At 38.8% G+C, this 20,766-nt stretch overlaps 1 protein-coding gene across 3 annotated transcripts; it reads right to left on the reverse strand.

Moving 5' to 3' along the window:
* Positions 1-6,346: 6,346 nt before the first annotated feature.
* LOC104433182 (sulfhydryl oxidase 2) lies at positions 6,347-11,206 on the reverse strand. Of its 3 annotated transcripts, XM_039306442.1 has the most exons (8): positions 11,056-11,206; positions 10,669-10,976; positions 9,100-9,124; positions 8,923-9,015; positions 8,256-8,437; positions 7,195-7,264; positions 7,039-7,107; positions 6,347-6,640 (listed from the first exon to the last, which is right to left on the reverse strand). In XM_039306442.1, the coding sequence occupies exons 2-8, from the start codon at positions 10,905-10,907 to the stop codon at positions 6,548-6,550; spliced, it is 771 nt and encodes a 256-aa protein (XP_039162376.1). In that variant the 5' UTR covers positions 10,908-10,976; positions 11,056-11,206; the 3' UTR covers positions 6,347-6,547. The 3 variants fall into 3 exon arrangements, with proteins under 3 accessions (XP_039162376.1, XP_039162377.1, XP_010044155.2); XM_039306443.1 differs by having other exon boundaries at positions 7,039-7,098; positions 10,669-11,194; XM_010045853.3 differs by having other exon boundaries at positions 10,669-11,194.
* Positions 11,207-20,766: the final 9,560 nt, after the last annotated feature.

The raw sequence follows: 20,766 nt of genomic DNA on the forward strand, positions 1-20,766 counted from the left end.
ACTGATAGCTTATCAACGGTTGAGTGTATCTTGGGTTGGCTGGACGCACTGTGGGCCTCCAAAAAAATTATCCACGACTGCCAAATTTGCTACGCCAATTTGAAGATGTCAATATCCGTTTTGAGCCGAGAGACTACAATAAAGAGGCCAATTGGGTTGCAAAGGCCCTATGTGACGAACTAGATTATAAATCCCCTTCAATCCCTTTGATCGATCTGATATTCGGATCTTGAATTCTTTTATAATTTGTCAAACTTGATTTAGTAATGAATATCCGTTTTTCTGACCAATAGGTATCTTGTGGAATCGGCGAATATTTTAAACTAAAGGCAAGCGCATCGTATACTCACAAATGGAAGATATCGAGGCTCCCAAGCTTGGGGGAGCAATATCTATGATGTATTCACGGAGATCATAAATGGTAGCTTCTATTTACAAATTTCCTTTTCCAATGATAACTTCTCTTTTTTGTTGATTTATTGTTTGTCCTATCCATTTATCACTGTTTTCAATGTTTATGAAGATAAAAACAACAATTGCGTTTCGCAAAGAATATAAAATAACCATTTTTTTAATATATCCGTACAGAAAACAGCTTTTTGGTTTCGAAATTGTTGTTTTATCTTTAACGAACTCCAGAACAATGGATAATCATAATCAATCCCAACCGGAATTTGACTATGGCCAAGTCACATAACCAGGACAAGCCTTAATAAAATGAGCAACCTTGATGAGCCATATAACAGAGAGAGAGAGAGAGAGAGAGAGATGATTAAAGGATAAAGGTCTTTATTTAATTTCAAACTTGCTTTCCCAGTCCATACATCATACTTGAGATCAACTCGTCAATAGGCTGTCTCATTTCTTCTCCTTGGAGATCTCACGAAGTCCAGCAAAGTAGCCCTGCGGGTCCCTCTCGAACGACTCCCTCGGAATATGCACGGATCCGCCGCGTCCTGGCGCAACCATAGTTTCTCTGCTGCCGCCACCTCCTTTTGCAGTCCCGCCACCTCCAACTACCCCCGTTGCCCCTCCTCCGCCACCACCACTTCCCTTTTCGCCGCCACCCTTAGCGCCACCGCCTACTTGACCGTCCATGCCTTCCACTGGGTATCGACTAGCTAGTTGGGATCTTCTGTGGAATCTGAAGAGAGACTATAAACGAACGAGTGAAGAGGCCCAGCGCATGATCCGCTATTTACAGAGCCGCGGTCAGTAATTCCGTGGTTGTGATTTCTCCGTTTGTTGGGTCGATCTCGAAGATTCAACCGTCATAAAAGCCTGCGCATGCGTGCATGGAAGATAGGAATACGGGGATTTACAGCAACTGAGAGAAGAAAAACGGGGGTGATTAAATACGTGCGCATGTTACCAAGTCATGAGAATCTGCCGAACAACATTAACTAAGCAACAAACAATCAGCGGGGTTATCCGCGAGGCTTTAAGAGTGTCATTTAGAACGATCTCGAAGAATGCGAGGCGACGTTCAAATTAGATACCCGTTCGTTCCCTTTTCATGCGTACCTACTTGCTCGGCCAGCGTGGTTCGCTAGTCCGTGGATCTGCTGGAGTTATTTTTCTCTGAAAAACTACCTGGTTCATGCAGGACCAAATAAGAAGGTCGGCGAGAGAATAATGTCAGCGACGATAAGACGATGATGTCGTCGTCCAAGAAAAAGAATGGGAGTTAGTCGGTGAAGTAATGGGTGAGAATATGGGGGCGGTGTAGAAGATGAGTTTGGCTGGGACAACAGCCTTTTTTCTTTTCTTTTTTTTGGTCAGAAGACAACAGCCTTTTATACGTTTCTTTCATAATCTCGTGGCCTTATAGAACACGCGTCTTATATTGTCCATATTGATGCAATCTGCTTTATAGACATGCCCACATTCATTCAAGATATAAGGATTTTTTTTTGTAAGCAGTATGCTTGTAATGGAGATTTGGCATGATATATTTTGCCTCGGAACTCGTTGGTCTAATTCTTATCCTCTATATAAAATACATCACTTTCTCAATTTCGTTCTTCAACTTTTGTGCAATAGAATTTTAAAGGTCAATAGCCAACTAGCCACTAAACTCGCTCTTGCGAAATCTCTTCCGACAGCGGAAAATGATCATCCCCAGCTTGAAAGATCTATCGTTGAAGGAGGCGTAGTAATATCCTGGAATGCATGTAGAAGTTGTGGCACCCCTCGACGGCCCCCGATCCGTTCGGATCGCCACAGTTCGTTTTCCTTTCACTTTCCTTATTAACATGTCACTCTAATACCATTTCAATTTCAGCAGGTCCATACAACATAGGGGTTTACACTTTTTTTTTTATAGGTCCCTTGCGCAATTCATATACGGAAGCACATCTAACAAACTCAATTTCCCTATATTCAGAAAACGATGCACTCCTACTAAATATCTTATATAAGTTAAAACCGAACGCGTTTATTTACATAGAGCAGATGGACATCTTTAGTCGGTACATCAAAATGCCGTAGTTTTCTATACTCGGCTACACTTCAAAAGATGACCGACATCTCCTCCCACAATCGTATGCTTAAGGTCCATCAACCAGTATCGGCGTCCAAAAGTTCCCTCCTTTGCTATCCTTCTCCTTGCGGTCATATCCAACCGCTCAAACCATCTACTAATCTAAAATGTTCCCCAAAAGTGAGTACAACCACTCAGCAGGTAAAGGAATCCAATAACTACTCAATGCATCATACAAGTTATACATGCATTGCAGGCATTACTTACCTTGAAGCTATGCGCATACTATCATGCATCAATCTCATAATCATATACATGTCATCATCATCATGACATCATTACATCACACACGTCATCCTCATCATGGCATCATCACATTACACATGTCATCATGCCATATCATATATCATCATCATCATCGTCATGCATATCATCATGCATATCATCATGCATATCATTATGCCATATCATATATCATATATCATCATCATCATCATGCATATCATTATGCCATATCATCATATCATCATCATCATCATCATCATCATCATCATCATGCATATCATCATGCATATCATGTCATGGGTGATCATCATTATTCCATATCACATATCACCATCATCATCATCATGCATATCATCATGCATATCATGCCATGGGTGATCATCATTATTCCATATCACATATCATCATCATCATCATCATCATGCATATCATCATGCATATCATGCCATGGGTGATCATCATTATTCCATATCACATATCATCATCATCATCATGCATATCATCATACATATCATGCCATGGGTGATCATCATTATTCCATATCACATATCATCATCATCATCATCATCATCATCATACATATCATCATGCATATCATCATGCATATCATGCCATGGGTTCAATTTCCACTTTTAACTTTCAATTTTGATCACCACATCACCCATTCCTCAAATCATCAATTTCATCATCCCCTCGGGCAAAGACCTCCGAGGCTTCCGGCATTTAGCCATCCCAGGCCACTGGGCATCCGGCCCTCCACATTCCGGGCATCTCGCATCCCAACTGGCATCACGAGGCATTCCCTTCGGGCAGAAACCTCCGACAGGGCTTCCGGCATTTACACTCCCTGGCCGGGCATCCCGCACCCCGCACCCCAATCCTGGCATCGCGAGGCATTCCCTTCGGGCAGAAACCTCCGACAGGGCTTCCGGAATTATATACCGACATACCACCAGGCCTCCCCTGGAATTACGTACCGTATACCACCGGGCATCCCAACACTCCCGGGGAATCTCCGGAATTACGCCACTAGGCCACCGGGCATCATCATCCACCATAACAATCTCCTCATTTAACATTATTCATGTTCACCAATTTTGGTCTTAATTTAGCATGGCATATGATGTATTGGCAAATTAACAATCGTGTTCAGCATTTGAATTCACACATGCATCTTAATGCATACATCCAGACCTCATCACACATACTACATGGTGCAATAAAATTCATGGAATTTATGCCAATTAAAATAATCCATTTGTCATGCCCCTTTTTATTTTTATTTAAATTCCAGCTTGTGCCATTTTCAAAAATATTAAATTTAATTATTTATATAATCTCAAAAATCATAAAATTAAGGCAAGTAATAAATAAGGCAATAGGATAATGATTTCATGCAAAATACACGGCCAATGAGAAATCCACACAAATCCATAATTTACACAAAAACAGCATGAAATTTTCGGATGAAACCAGAATGCACAGTTTCCGAAGAAATTCGATTAAAATATCCATACGACCTCCAAAAATTACGAAATTTTACCGAGTGATAGCCAAGACATTTTCGTACAACTTTCATGAAGACTTCCAAGCCAGATTATTTTTATATTATTTTATACAGTCTCACGAAGCTTCTGGATCCGTTACCGCATCGTCCAGTGCAAGCTTCTCCGAAATATTGAGTTTTAACCTACCTATTCTCTTTCGTTTCCTCTTAAATTTGAATATGTTATACATCAAGATGTCCTCTACAATTTTCATGAATAGATCTAAGTCAAATAACCAGATTATAGTCATCATCTATGTCCATGAAGTCTAGGGTGTCTCGGAATACATCACCAGAATCACCGTCTTCAATATCTAGTTGATTTACTAGGCTATTATTGTTCATTTCACTTAAAATTTGAGTATGTTGTATTTTAAGATGTCCCCTACAACTTTCATGAAGAAATAAAAGTGATATTCTCAACACAAACCAACATGCAACCACAAATCCAACCAAAGGTCAGTAAAATCTTTCCAGATCTGGGGTCTCCGTTGGATGAGACTTTAACCCCTTGAATCTCCATAATTTTCCACCAAATTTTATTATGTTATATTTTAAGATGTTAGCTACAACTTTCATGAAGAAACTAAAGCCAAAATCGAACTATAAACATGCATTCAAGCTCTCACAACATTCTGACTCGAGCGAATTCATGCGAAAACATTCCAGATCTGACATCTCCGTAAGATGAGAGTTTGACCCCTCAAATCTCCATAATTGTCCATGAAATTTTATTATGTTGTAGTAAAAGATGTTAGCTACAACGTTCATGAAGAAATCGAAGCCAAATTCGGACTCTAAACACACATTCAAGCTCAAACAACATTCTGACTCACACTGTTCGAGCAAGAACAGCCATGCCATTCAAACATAAATCATCTATGCTTAGGTTTTTCTCACCTAAACACCCAAAGATTCAACATGCAAGCAACATACAAACATGCAAGAGAAGTTAGAGGACTCTCACTTGCCTCTAGACCACACGAACGGCGGCACACCGGCGACGGACGAACGGCGTGCGGGCGGCGACGGGCGAGCTCCTCCTCTCTCGGCCTCACTCTCTCGGCCTCACTCTCTCTCTCACAACCTCCTCTCTCCCTTTGGCCGAATCCTCCACCAGCCACTCCCTCTCTCTCCCTCTCTCTCTCTCTCTCTTTTTGGATGCTTATATATTTGCATGCACCCCCTCTTTGCATGGGGGACACTTGTCCCTAAGAAGGAGACAAGTGTCTCCTTGGTTGAAGACACTTGGAAGCCATGCGGCTACCCCTCCATGCGACAATGGGCCAGGCTTATGGCCCACTTTAGGCCCATCTCACTTGGGCCTAAGGCCCAAACTTAAATGGCCCAAGTTTATTTTATTTTATTTTTATAATATATCTTAATCATCATTTAAATAAATACCTAATTGCATAAATAATAAGACCATTAAACTTATAGTCACAAATCCATAAATCCCAATTTATAAAACACATGGCCAATGATAGGATTTTCTTTCCTATCAAATAATTATCCATTAAACGCTTGGCCATAAATCTTATTACAAATTATGGATTAAATGGCCATAACTTGATGGTACTTCCATCACCTATTCATAGAATTTAATATAGCTAGAGGTCGTTAAGAATTTTGGGATGCCACAGAAGTAGAGTGCAGGAGCCATTTATACATGAACTTTCTATTCACGGCTAGTAGAAAAAAAAAATGAGAAATGCTAAGCTTGCTAAAACTTTTTAGAAAATTCGATTTACTAAGTTATGTTAAAAGGATAGTGACCCAACCTACGCAGACATTGTAATATGTACAAATCTTGTAATAGGAGGCACCTGATAAGAGTTGTTTTGGGGGTAAGATCCACTGTGATGCTCAATGATTTTATACCGGTTAGAATCTCGGCTGAAAGAATCATTAATTTGGCGACAATGAAATTTAGGCTGTTACTTTGGGGCGCATGAGGCTAGCCATGAATTTACCAAGAATACAGTTCTTTATATAATGTAACACTAACTCTAAAGGAATGATCAGGCCACCCATGCACAAAAATACTTAACAGCGTTTTAGTGACCAAATATATAAATATATCCATAAGAAAATCTGCTTATTGCTCTGCATATTATTGTTTGATCTTTAACCATTAGAAGTCTTCGTTAAAGCGAAATTGAGTGTTGGAAGAACAAGTGAAGGTCTTTATTTATTATAGTCGAAGTAACCCCCTGGGTTATTCTCGAACGACATCATTCCTCTGCTGCCACCACGGCCTTTTGTAGCCACACCTCCACGTGTTGCTTGTCCTCCGCCTCCTCCCTTGTCGCCGCCGCCTCCTTTGCCTGAAATGTGACCGATCAGGAAATGACTGGCTAGTTGTGATCTTCTATGGAATCTAGAGAGACTATACTATAAGGAGACGAAGCGCAAAGATGGTAAGCCGCTACTTATAGAGCTGCGGTTAGCAATTTCGTGATGGTGATTAGACTCAACCGTCATAAGTGCTCTACGCATGCGTGCACGGATGATAAGTATAAGAGGAATTGCAGGAACAGAGGAAAAGAAAAATGAGAGTAAATAATTTCGCATGAAAGATGCGAGTGATGTTCCAATTACCTACCATTTGCTCCCTTTTCATGCACGCGTGCTTCCTTGAGCAAACGCATGTAAGTGATTGAGCTAAAAATGGAAAGATACGAATAGATCTCACAGAACCTTATTGAAGGTGTACAAATTGTACCTTGTGCTCTAAAATGATGTCAAACACAGCGGATGTGGCCACCTCAACTTCATATACAGCCTGTGCGATCTTCAATCAAACCATTTCGTAGTCAGTAAGAGTGCTGAAGAGTATGTTTGGATGGAAGAAAACCATTTGGAACAGCACTGAGCCCACCTGTTCAGGGTCTGAGATGCTTGACGAGGGATGCTCCTTCTCAAATTTCTCATCATCCAAAACATATGTGCTGTAAATTCAGTATTGAACAAAAGAAGAAAAAAGAATGAGAATTCAAAAAGTTCAACTCTGCAGAACTTATCATTTGGCTCAAATTCTTCAGACAGACAAGAAAGTTGTCCATGAACATGAAAAAAAAAAGGTAAACTCTGCTTCGCAGCGAAGATCAGACATGTCTCGACCCAGCACACAAATTGCTTTGCCACGAGTATTCACCATATAAATCACAAAGCTTAAACCACAAACCAATCTAGGAGTTATCCAACATATGTGGGACAGTTTTAGTTCCTCTCCTGAAAGCAGGATCTCAGTTCCCAAAAGGACAAGGACTAGCAGTCCAGTGAGTAATAGCAGTCTTAAAAGAACCAATACCCGGTTTAAAAAGTTGTACTCCAACTGCAAATAAAGAACGCATAACTCCATCCCTTCTAGTGATTTCAACAAATGAGATTTTCCTCAGCAATTCTTCCCTCAGAATTATCACAAAAAATGAGCTGCAGTTTAAAGTAGAAGCTCGAAAAACAAGAATTATCAAATCAACAAACTGCTCCGAGTTGTAACCTTTTGAGACTCTAGTTCTCATGAAGGGATACTTAATTTGCACCTCAAAAATAATGTAGCTCACTGTTTGATATTTAATAATTAGGTCCTCATAGTAAATTCTCAATTTTACTCCCTGACAATTGTGATTATTCAGTGTACATTCTGATAAGTGTGTCAGCATCTACGGGACAAACATAAGTTAACCAAACTTAAAAAGGCTATATCATATTCCAAGCATGGAACTTTGCATATACTTCAGCTGTGGATCTGGGAATCTAAAAATTTCAGATGACTAATTCGTTAAAACATTCCAAAACCTGAAGGAGAACTTATTTCAGGTTGCTGAAAGGAATTGAAGTGGGTGGATGCATTTGTTAGAATGTCCCAAGACTTATAAGATGAACAACGTACTGTGAATAATCACTTGGTAAACAGAAAATACTAGAGATACTTCCTACCTGCCTATTTGCTTATTGATCCAATTCAGCAGGCGTTCTGCAGTCCGTCCATCATCAATCACACGTATCTTGCTTTTCTCTTGTTGAGGTTCCCAACCGGCAGCAATGAACTCGGAATGAGGGCCCCAGAAGAGCATAGGATAATGACTCACGGAAAATTTATCGCAAAGTTTGTTGTTTATCTGCTCAGCCAAAAAATAAAAACAGGCGATATAGCTCAATCATGTATTAAAGAGAATCCGGCAAAGACCACATCAGCAGGTTAATCTATAGTACAACGGAATGTATAAGTGAAACGACAAGGGGCAGGTTTTAATTTTCATAAATGGATGGTACATAGAAGTGGCGGCCTTCAAGGACTGGACCGTCCATCTTTACCTGTAGCTAATTCGCAGATTATTCTATTTCCTATGGGTAGAAAGTTCATTGTCTAATAATAGCAGCCTGAACATCAGATATTCGCCAACATGATTACCTATCCAATTCAAAATTCCTACATCATTTTGCACAACCATGCAAATACTGATCCATCAGACCACAAGTCCAGACGTCAATCCCTCTCTAAAGGAAACCAGAGTTTATCAGCACTTGCTTGTCCATGAAGCAGTCTGTTCTAAACAACAGTTTTTGGAATTGAATGAAATGCTGGCACAACAATTTTAAGTACCGTCAGAGCACAGTCTACTCTTGTCATCAAAACTATCCCAGGATGAACCGCATCAGGTCCATTGAAAATTCTCGCCAGCTTCTCATATTGCGGCTACAAAATTGAATCTCAAGAAGTTATAAAGAGAAAAAGAATAAGAAAATTCAATATTGGAGATGTAGCACTAGCAAATAGTACCTTGTAATTTCTACATGCAGGACACCTGCAAGATCAGTAATCAAACAGCAATCAGAAATTCAGCCATACCCAATAATCCCTACACCCATGCTGCCACACACACACACACACACACAAAAAAAAAAAAAAAAAAGAATCTGCATAAAGACACTCATGAGAACTCAGCTTGTGCACATGCATGCACGAGTGTGTGTTTGTGCGTGAGAGAGAGAGAGAGTAGCTCAGAGCTGTTCTCATGGAAGCACAGATACATAAAAACTCACAATCTAACGCAGTACCTGCAATGTTAACTAAAATTTTGGAAATCACTGTGCCTGTCATGCTTTGCATAAGCAAATATACCTATACCTAAAAGGTAAGGGCTGTCGTTGGCCCCTTAACATGTTGGGAGAAAGTAAATTTTGGCGACTTTTTTGCCAGACTTATCTCTAGCATAAGAATCATACTAAGAATGAGCATCTTAGTTTCCAAAATTCAAAAGACCTGGAACTTGAGCAACCGCTGTTTTAATTGATTGGGCCAGTCATATTCAAGCTATCAGGTGTGTTATTATTTGTTACTACGATCAGCTGCAGCTATCTTCTCTGCTAGTCTTAAAGGCCAACTCACAGCAAAGTGAGTGCATTGGGGTGAAAACCTGCACCTCAAGATACAATGTTGTCCTTGAAATTCCTTAATCTAGCAGCTCATCCACAATGTCTCTGATTAAACATGCAAGTCTCATGAACCCTTCCACAGTATTCTCCCAACATGTGCTCCTATTGGCTCCACTCAATGATATCCGCATCAAGAAGCCAAAGGGTTGCTTGAACCAATGTGGTAATAAGGTCATTCCTAGTCAATATGCAGTTAAAATTTTCTGCAGCTTGACCATGAAGGGCTCATGGATATGCAGCAAAGCAACAGCAAGATGATGGTCCACAAAATGTTAGGAGGTGCAGAATAAAACTGTTAAGTCTTGCCAGCATACTCAACCAAAATCATTATGTCATCGATGCAAGGGCGATCAAGCCCAACGAACAAATACAATAATCACTACACAATATTCAGTCCTTCATCTTATCAACCACCGCAGATAGATATTTGTTAGTGAGGAGTACCACCATAACCTTCCGTCTAATGGTTCTTGGCAAAGGCCAATAAATATATGACCGGCAGAACAATATAACAAAAGGGGTCAGCCCAATGTCCTACTGCTACCAAGTTAATGATTCAAGTGAAAGCACAATGTTCAACACAGCCAAACGGATGCAGATATTTTTCGCACGGTCTTCAGCTGGTCATGGGCAATGGAGTAACAAAGGAACATGCTACTTTATTAGCTCGAAAACTAGTACCACTTGTCAGATGCAACACTGTAGAGCTAACATAAGCGCACCAACTAGCCCGATCTCAAAATTTCCAGAAACGATTCTATGTTACCTAACACTAATCATTTCGCCGGAGAGAAACGTGAAACGAATCGCGTCAAATTAAATCAAACAGCAAAGCATGATCAAACTTACTCGCACGCATGCACGCACAGAGCTGTGCCAAAATGATGCTATCAAGAGGTACAGAAGCACCAACCAGTGAGCGAAGAACCCGACCACGGCATAAGTAGCGGGAGTGCCTCTGAGTACGGCATCAAAGTTGGTGGCGTTCAATTCGACGGCACAATCTGCAGGGAGGCCAATGGTTTTGACAGCTCGCGGAGTCGAATGCACTCCGACAGCAGATGAAGAAGATGACACTGTCGCTCGTTGACAGCTCAGTGGCACCAGATTCACGAACAGCAGGATCGCAGCTATCCAAGACATGAGTGACATCTTTCTGAGATCTTAGCTATGACAAACAGAGTTTAGAGGGGGATTCAACGAACTTGCTTGAATTTGGACCTGTTGTTAGTTTGGAGCTGAATTAGTAAATTTTTGTCTGGCGTGGCATGCTACTTTTATTAGTAAGGTAATATCAAACCTAGGACCATTGTCCTGTCTGAACGTATGGTGAGAGCTAGGACGCTGTAGCACGCGATGATGTACTATCAAACGGAAGAAGCCGAGAAGCGCGCCGGGCACGCAACGTCCTTTGGTAGAAAAGAAGAAGAAAGATTATAGCTTGGTCTTGTTGTCTCTGTCCCTTTGAATTTTCCCAATAGAAAATCAATCCTTTTCCAATCGATATAAATAACAGACGGATATCCCGAAGTTATGTCAATCGGTCGTTTTAATCCTAAGAATGATTGGGGCCACACGTTCTGTCGAACGTGGAAGAGGAACGGTGAGCTTACGGCATATGCCTGAACTATACGTGCAGCCAAATGAAGACGGGTCAAAAGCCAACGAGTGGATCTAAGGGTGTGTTTGTTTTGCGAAAAATAATTTTGGAAAAACGTTTTTCTTATTTTCTAGTGTTTGATTCATTTAGGAAAATGAGTCAACGGAAAATATTTTCCTTCCAAAGCTTAAATTTAGGAAAATGATTTTCCCTTTAAAAGAACTGGAAAACGTTTTCCAAAATATTTTAAGGTCCCTGTTTAATAAAAAATTTATTATTAAAAAGAATTTATAATTAAAAATTTTGAATTTGTTATTATTATATCTTTTTTTCTGTCTTATTTTTTTTTTTTCCTTTTTTTCTTTTCTCTTTTCTTTCTTTGCTTGTGAACGTAAATCCTAACTCCTCCTCCCTCCCCTCTCCTTCTCCTTCACCTCCTCCAACCCTAGCCTCTCCTGCGCTCTTGTTGGCTTCGCTCCCTCCTCTTCCTCTTCATCGGCATCTTCTACACCTTCAATTATTTTTGAAATGCAATCCAAACATCAGAAAGTATTTTCAGTCACGTATCATCAAATAAAGGAAAACTAACTATTTTCCTAAAAAAATGATTTCCCAGAAAACATTTTTCAAAAACATTACGTTTTCCATAAAATAAACACACACTAAGTTCCGTTTTCTTTTGTTTAGCTTTTGTCCGTTGGATCCAACTTAGGCTCACTTTCGATCTTTTTATTAGATAAACCAGGAAATTGGGAATTCTTATGTGCACGGTCAGATTGTAGTGATTATCCACCTTCCTATACGACACACTACCGCATAGGTGATTTTCGATGAAGATTGGCTGATATGATGGGTTCATGATTAATTAGGCACTTTCTTCTAAATTGGAATAAGGGTTTGGTAAATGAGAAAAGAAAAATAGTGGAAAAAATTGATTGGTGGACGAATCCCACTTTTTAGTTTTAGCCATCATCAAACGTTTCAAATCCCACCCTTACGGTTAAAGAGTCCGCCAGAAAGAGTAGCGAGTGGACGTACCAGAAATTTTGATAAAAAAAGTCAAAACAAAAAAAAGGAAAACGGACTAACAGGTCATATTGAATAATCTGAAGTGCCAATATTTTTTGATTTTTTTTTCTTTCTTTTTTCTTCTAGTTTTCCTCTTCTTCATCCGTGGTCGATCTCAAGTAATGGACGGCCACTAGAGAGGACATGGTGAGGGTCGCCTCACCAACAACTAGTGAGGCTCCTTGGCACTAGTCAAAAGGAAAAAAAAAAAAAAAAAAAAAAAAAGAGAAAAAAATTTTAAAAAATAAATGAAAACTATCTTTTGACGAAAATGCCCTTGATGGGCTGAGATATCTAGCGGGCTAGCGACCTACAAGGTGAGGTCTCTATTTAGGCCCTTATTTGAGACTAACATTGCCACTTTAAGTCCCTATTTGCCTATTGACCAAAAAAAAAAAAAATCCCTATTTGACTCAAGATATTTTTCCGTCCCTTTTTTGAAATTTTCCATATCTAAAATCTACTGAGAGCCTATCTTTCACGTTTGTTACAATACTAATTTTGCATAACATGCCTTGCGTTATCCATCCTGCTTTTCTTTCCCTCCTTCCCTCTTTCCTCACCATGCGGGCAGAGAGCTGCCCTCTTTTCTTTCCCTCCTTCCCAAATCTGTTTATCAATTGGTCACCATGATGCACCAGACGGGTTCGAAGTGGACCTATCTTCTTGGGCACCGAGCTCGAGCTCGTTCGTTTTATAAAGAAAATCTAATACATTTTAGTTCATGGGCAAGCGCTTTTGCCCCCACCGCTCTCTCAGCCCCATCCCATGTTCGCGCCACCACCATGATCGCCATGTTCCCACCACCATGATCGGCCTATCAATATCACCTCCAACAGCTTGCGGATTCGACCCACGCTCTCGGCCATCTCACTCATGGCAAAAACTCTCTCTCTCTCTCTCTCTCTCTCTCTCTCTCTCTCTCTGTATTTATTTGCCACCATCACCGTCGAGACATATTTGGAAAGCTTATAAAGAAGATCTTAAACATATTACATTTATATCAATTCAATCATAAACATTTCGATTATGTCAATTTAGTATAAAAAATTTATACTCAATAGTTAACCTCTCTTGATACATAAAAATCATAAACCTCTCTCCTAAGCCCCTTTTTTTCCCTGCGCTCAATATCATAATAAGAAAAGTGTTCCCGAAAATTTTAATTCTTTTATGACAAAGAAGATCATTTCAAATAAATTACTTGAGGCCAATAAAATATTGTATTAGGCTCCATTCGTTTAGCAAAAAACAACTTTTAAAAAAATGTTTTCCTAATCTTTGGATGTTTGTTTCACAGAAAATAAACTGATCGAGGAAAATATAGTCCATCAACAGAAAAAGGTCTTCTAAAATAGAAAAAATATTTTCCGTTTTTTTATTCCACTTCTAAACCAAACACTTTTTTTTTACCAAACACCTTTCATTTAAAAAAAAAAAATGAATTTTTAATTATTATAATTTTTTTCTTTTCTTTATTTTTTTCCTTCTTTTTTCTGTCGATTGCTAGCCAAAGTGATATTTGGTGACTGCCCACAAGTGAGCTCCAGTCTTGCCATAGGCCAACAAGGCTCTTCACCTAGATTGTCAAGTGAGCTTAGGCCTCGCTAGAGCGACAAACTAGGCGAGGCTTGAACTTAGATCGAGGTTGCCTAGGCTCTGGCAAGCTGGAGCCTCACTAGCTTATGGTGAGGCTTAAGCTTGCCTGTGGTCGGCCGAGGGCAATGGTGATGGCCAAGGAAGAAGAAGAAAAAAAAAAAAAAAAAAATCGATTAAAAAAATATAATAATAATAATAATAATAATAATAATAATAATAATAATAATAATAATAATAATAATAATAATAATAATAATAATAATAATAATAATAATAATAATAATAATAATAATAATAATAATAATAATAATAATAATAATAATAATAATAATAATAATAATAATAATAATAATGGAAAATGAGTATAACCAAATGGCAAAAAATATTTTCTACTTCATTTTTTAATTTCATCCAAACACCGGAAAATAGTATCGTTTTCTTGAAAAAGGACTACTTAACAAACATTTTCCGGAAATGCCACTTTCTCCGTGAAACCAGCAGAGCCTTAATCTCATGAACAATAGAATCAAGCAGCAATATTATGAAAAGCTTCATACACTCCCCAGGTATTATTTTGGTAATCTGAAAGTGTATTAGACCATCCATTTTAACTATATTGCATGGTCTCAATCTTGTCCTATTATTTCATATGAAATTGATGGTTTTGCTTGTTCCTAGAGCACCACAAAATGTAAACCTCTAGAACTAGCAGCACCTAATATTTGCAAAGCTCCCGTATTAAGACATGACATTAGAGCGGGTTATACAAATACTGTTGGAATTCAAGTCGGCGAAAGAACGACTTACCTGATTCCGATGCGCAAACAGCAAATAGCCCCGGAACGAACGTTGAATTGCGAATAAATCACGAACAACACTACCTCACGTTAGTCTCGATGCAATCACAAGGAAAACACCCGATTTCCACGGCGTAAATGCCGATTGTTCTTGCAAAACTGAAATAGAATGCTTTCTTCTCTCTTGATGGAAATGGAGAGAAATTTGATGCGTATGTTTTGCCAACCAACCCAACGGTTGTGTTCGGAAGACTTTTATATGTCTCCCTTCGTACCCCTCTATTAGTGTCTTTCCATTGCAACGCATGAAGACGAAACGGTGCGTTCCAATCACACCCCATCATGGACATACCAGCTAAAGTACTACATCTCCCACTCGGACATGATGGGCTTAATAGTGCTCTATCAAGAATATAAGGCATTCAACATTCATCAACTTTACAAAACAATTCATACTGGCAAATAAGCCGTGTGACCAATGAGTACACCTGCACTTGGGAGCTCAAATTATGCACCTGTTAGGGATGTCATAATGGCTACAACCCAAAAAGAAATAAACAATCAATGTCTTACAATGCCCTAGACATATTTTGTTACATCAATCCAAGTATACCTATCCCTTAAAGGCTATACTTGACTATTATCAAAAATACCATGTATTTACAATTACATCCACAACCACATATAGTGATATAATTGGTCGACTAGTAAATACACGTGATAGATGTTAAACAACAATAGTCTTCCTTCGCACTCATGTCTCTCTCAATTTCAGAATAACTGCTTTCCTAGACATGTCTCATAGGCCATATCTATTCATGACCGCCCGTAACATGCTAAAGTAGCAACATTGATCTTTCACTTCGAGAACATAGTCAAAAGTAACATAGGACACATAATGAGGTAAATTATAAATTACCTCAAAGGCTTACACGATGAGTAAATAGGGATAATTTTACTCACATTTCCTTGTCGATCGTACAATGCACATGTAGTATGAATTACATGTTATAGTGGATTACTCTTTCTATAAGAGCGTATTTCATTTATCAAATATATCCACTATACGGATCTTAGCCTAAACATAGTCACGTGCTTCTCACGTACTCATGTTTAGCCCGAGTGCTATATCAGCTCGCTTTCTATAGCGCACAATTAAGTACTCGCATTCGGCATCTTTCAGGCATACATGATTATAGGAATATCATGTTCGGTCTTGTTATAAACAAATCACAGACCTCATCTTGACTCCAATCAAGGCGACATATTTTATGTACCAAACTTACTCTTCAGCATTTATTTGTACATAACGTCTCATCTCAACGTGTTATCTAAAGCACTTAAGGCAATTGCTCGTGTGAGTGAGCCAATTATTGCCTGCTGACATACTTTTCAATAATACATGTGTGTTTGTGCTAGTCTCATAGTGGATTTGTACTTATTGATAAAACATCAAATCACTAACAAATAAACAAGTACAATACATCTGTCCACAAATACATAAACCAATGATCCTCTACAATAATAGATATCACATTCTACGCAATCCTAGTGACATCCTATGGGTCAAGAATATGTCTCTAGGAATAGCCTTCGTATATAGATCAGCAACCATTCTATTGGTTGAAATGTATTGCAAAATCACTTCTTTCTGCGCTATAATATCTCTGATGAAGTTATTCTTTATGTTAATGTGCTTTGTCCTTCCATGATACTTGGGATCTTTCACATAGGCAATGGTTGATTGACTATCACAATAAACTGTCATCAGTCTTGGAACTTCAGTGATAGTGGCTAAATTTTCCAAGAAACATTTTAGCCATACTGCTTTTTGCACTGCGACAAAACATGCAATAAATTATGTCTTCATCGTAGATAAGGCCGTGCATGTCTGTTTCTTGCTATTCCAAGAAATCGCACCTCCATTAAGCAAGAACGAATATCCAGAAGTCAATTTACGCTCATACAGGTCTCCATCCCAATCGGCATCTGAATAACCCAATGGGTATAAATCATTCCCTTGGTAACAAAGTCGATAGTCCATGGTGCCCTTCAATTATCTCAGGATCCTCTTCACTGCTTTCCAGTGTGCTTGACCAGGATTTGATTGATATCGGCTCACCAATCCCACAGCATAACATATGTCGGGTCGAGTACACATCATAGCATACATCAAACTTCCGACTGCACTAGCATAAGGAACCGTTTCCATCATTTTAATTTCTTCTAGAGTCTTAGGACACATCTCAGTACTTAAGCCTTCACCTTGTATGACAAGGGTATCTATGGGATTACAATGTTGTATATTAAAACGCTCAAAAATCTTCATAATATAAGACTCTTGTGATAAAATAAGGAGTTTCCTCGATCGATCTCTTTCGATCTTAACTCTCAATATATAAGCAGCTTCTCCCATGTCCTTCATCTCAAAATTGGAGAACAACCATTCTTTTATGGTGATAACCAAAACCTTGTCATTTCCAGCCAACAGAATATCGTCCACATAAAGTGATAAAATCACAAATTTATCTTTGAATCGCTTGACATATACACAATGATCTTCTTTGATCATCGTGAAACCAAAAGTTATTATTGCTCGATGAAAACGAAGATACCACTATCTAGATGATTGCTTAAGGTCATATATTGAGCGATGAAGCTTGCAAACTTTATGCTCTTGACCTTTAGCTATGAAACTTATTGGTTGTTTCATATAGATTTCCTCATCTAATTCTCCATTGAGAAATGCCGTATTTACATCCATTTGATGTAATTCAAGGTCCAAATGTGCAACGATGGCTAGAATAAGGCATATTGAGGCAAATCTTATAACTGGTGAAAAAGTTTCCTCATAGTCTATACCCTTTTGTTGAATATAACATTTTGCCATAATGCGAGCTTTAAACTTTTCAATGGATCCATTCGCCCTTCGCTTAATCTTAAAGACCCATTTGTTTCCAATGGCCTTATGATTGGGTGGTAGATCAACCAAGTCCCAGACATGGTTTTCCCTCACTGACTCCATCTCATCTTCCAAAGCTTTTCTCCATTCTTCCTTATCAAAGGATGAGAGAGACTCTTGAACAGTCTTAGGCTCGGCATCGTCCTTTTGAGTAATCATAAATGTTTCCCTTCAATCTTAAAACGACGACGGGAAATACTTTTACGATTACTTTTACGCAAGAGAATGAATTCAATTCATCAGGTGATGCAACACTCCCACTAGGTCATGTGTGTTGAGGTAAATCTTCATTTTCCTCTACAATATCAGTGGGTGTGTTATCAGGATCTTTCATCTCATATAATTGAAAGTCCTTATCAATCTCACCTCTACTAGGAAAATCGTTCTCCAAGAACGTGATATCTCGTGACTCCATTTCGGTCATACTTCCATCAACTTGTTCACCTATGAGCACGTACCCTTTGGAGTGTTCGGAATATCTTATAAAGATACATTTCTTCCCTCTATGACCTAATTTGCCATGTTTATGGGAAGAATCATGAACATAAGCTGCACATCCCCATGGACGTAGACTACACAAGTCTGGTTTCATACTAGTCCATAATTCATAAGGGGTGAAAGTGACCAATTTTGAGGGCACATGGTTAAACATATAGCATCAGTCAATAATGCATCTCCCCAATAGGAGATAGGTAAATTTGCTTGTGCCATCATAGACCTAACCATTTTCAATAGGGTTCTATTCTTTCTCTCAGCTACCCCATTTTGTTGTGGAGTACCAGGAATAGTCAATTCTCGTACAATTCCCTTTTCATCACAAAAAGCCTTGAATTACTCCGTTAGATACTCACGTCCACGATCAGTTCTCAATGCCTTTATTATTTTGTTCAACTAATTCTCTACCATCGCTATATATCGTTTAAAGCAGCCTAATACTTATGACTTATGGGAGATCAGAAAGACATAACCGAAAAGTGTGAAGTCATCTATGAAAGTGATGAAATATGAGACTCCATGCCTCGCCCTCACATTCAAAGAACCACAAATGTCAGAATGTATGAGATGCAATGGAAATTCAGCTCTAGTTCCTTTACCATATGGTTTTCTAGTTGTTTTTCCCGCTAAACAATGTTCACATACGGATAGACTAACATTAGTGAGTGACCCTAAAAGGCCTTCTCTAGCTAATATTTGCATTCTTTGTAATCCAATGTGACCTAATCTAGCATGCCAAGCACTTGCATCAATCTCAACGTTATTAGAAGATGCAATTAAAGAAAAACAACCATCAACATTAACATTGTACTTATCATAGTCAATGTCTAACACCATAAAACCATTCGATACATAACCTGAACCATAATAAACTGTTCCATACAAAATGTCAACACAATCACTATGGAAATTCAATACATAACCTAAGTTAAGAAGAACAACTACAGAGACCAAGTTTCGTCGAATATCTGGAGCATAAAGGACATCATGCAGGAATAGGTTTCGACCACCACATAAGATTAATTTACGTGCCGATACCCTTCACTTCAACTCTTGAGTTATTCCCAACATATATCCATCTTCTTTTAGGCGGTATCCGATGATACTCCACAAATGCTTCTCGGTCTCCAACAACATGGTCTGTTGCTCCTAAGTCTACAGTCCATATTGGATGAGATTCAGCAAGCATTATAGTACTAGAAACAAAAGCATTACTCAAAGTAATGGAGTAATAAGGTACCTTTTTTTGGCTCAGTGCATTCACGAGCAAAGTGACCCATCTTGCCACAATTGTGACACTCCATCTTGGCCTTGTCCTTCTTCCCACCACGCTTCTTGCGTCGGAAAGTCTTAGCCCTCTTGGGTGCTTGATCAGTCCTCTTCCCTTTGTTGTTGAACTGAAGATTCCTCTTGCGCTTGAAATCCGAAGCTTTGCGCAAACTCGATTCAGCAACATAAGTATGGGTAGAGGATCTCGCAGCCTCTAGGCGCTCATCCTCTAATTCCAAAATGACACGCAATATCAGCAAAAGTGACAATATTCTCATTATGTGTCATATTGATATTCATATGCTCTCAATTGTCAAGAAGAGACCTTATAACAGCCTGAACTTGCTGTTCATTAGTAAGGGAGTGACCTGCCGACTTCAGCTCACAGATCATGTTTGACATCTCCCGAAGATGCTACCTCATCGTTACATTTGGGCGCTTTCGGAATGTATCAAGCTTGATGGTGAATCTCCTCAGCTTAGTGGCAGATGTACCCCTAAACTTATCTTTCAAGACAACCCACATAGCTTGAGTTTTGTCATAACTCTCAAACTCACACATGAGATCATCTTGCATACAGCTCAACAACGTGATGCGAGCAATGCTATTTTTCTTTTTCCAAGCTTGATAAGCTTCTAGATCTCTCATGTGTTGAGCTGAAGTTCCATGCTCAGGTTCATCCATGGTATGGTTAAGGGTTTCCAAAACCTCTTGCTCCTCAAGGATGTACTGAACCTTTCGGTGCCAAATATCATAATTGTCACCGTTCAACTTCTCACCCTTATTGAGGTCAGCCACAATTGTCTTGGATGCTGAAACCATAATCAATTGCTATAACACATTGACATAATAAACGCAGAATCAATACTAGCACACTTTACAGAGTAACACACATATTTTAATTTTGCAGTAAAGACAAACTAAATTAATAATAATTCAACAAAAGACACAAAAGCAAAAGTTAACTATGTTTCCAATCAACTTCTATGTACAATTGTTCTATTATAATTAATTAGTTTAATTTGCGCAAATTTTAAGGTCTAGGTGAGAATTCTTTCAAATTCTACCAACCTACGAACTCCCACTAGGAAAAATAATTACATGACCTTATGTAATTTTCTACATTTTTCCTTATTACAAAAAAGCATAGTATGATAATTACCAACGTATAAACAACAATCATGCTTCAACTATAATTAAAATTGCAATTCAACAAGTAAT

The sequence above is a fragment of the Eucalyptus grandis genome, chromosome 2, assembly GCF_016545825.1.
Source record: "Eucalyptus grandis isolate ANBG69807.140 chromosome 2, ASM1654582v1, whole genome shotgun sequence".
Classification (NCBI taxonomy): Eukaryota; Viridiplantae; Streptophyta; class Magnoliopsida; order Myrtales; family Myrtaceae; genus Eucalyptus; species Eucalyptus grandis.

Coding starts and splice junctions, on each gene's coding strand:
- LOC104433182 (XM_039306442.1), bottom strand. CDS start 10,907: ATGTCACTCATGTCTTGGATAGCTGCGATCCTGCTGTTCGTGAATCTG. Junction 9,125..10,668: donor GTCGGGTTCTTCGCTCACTG/GTTGGTGCTTCT, acceptor CTGATCTTGCAG/GTGTCCTGCATGTAGAAATT. Junction 7,108..7,194: donor GCATCTCAGACCCTGAACAG/GTGGGCTCAGTG, acceptor GTTTGATTGAAG/ATCGCACAGGCTGTATATGA.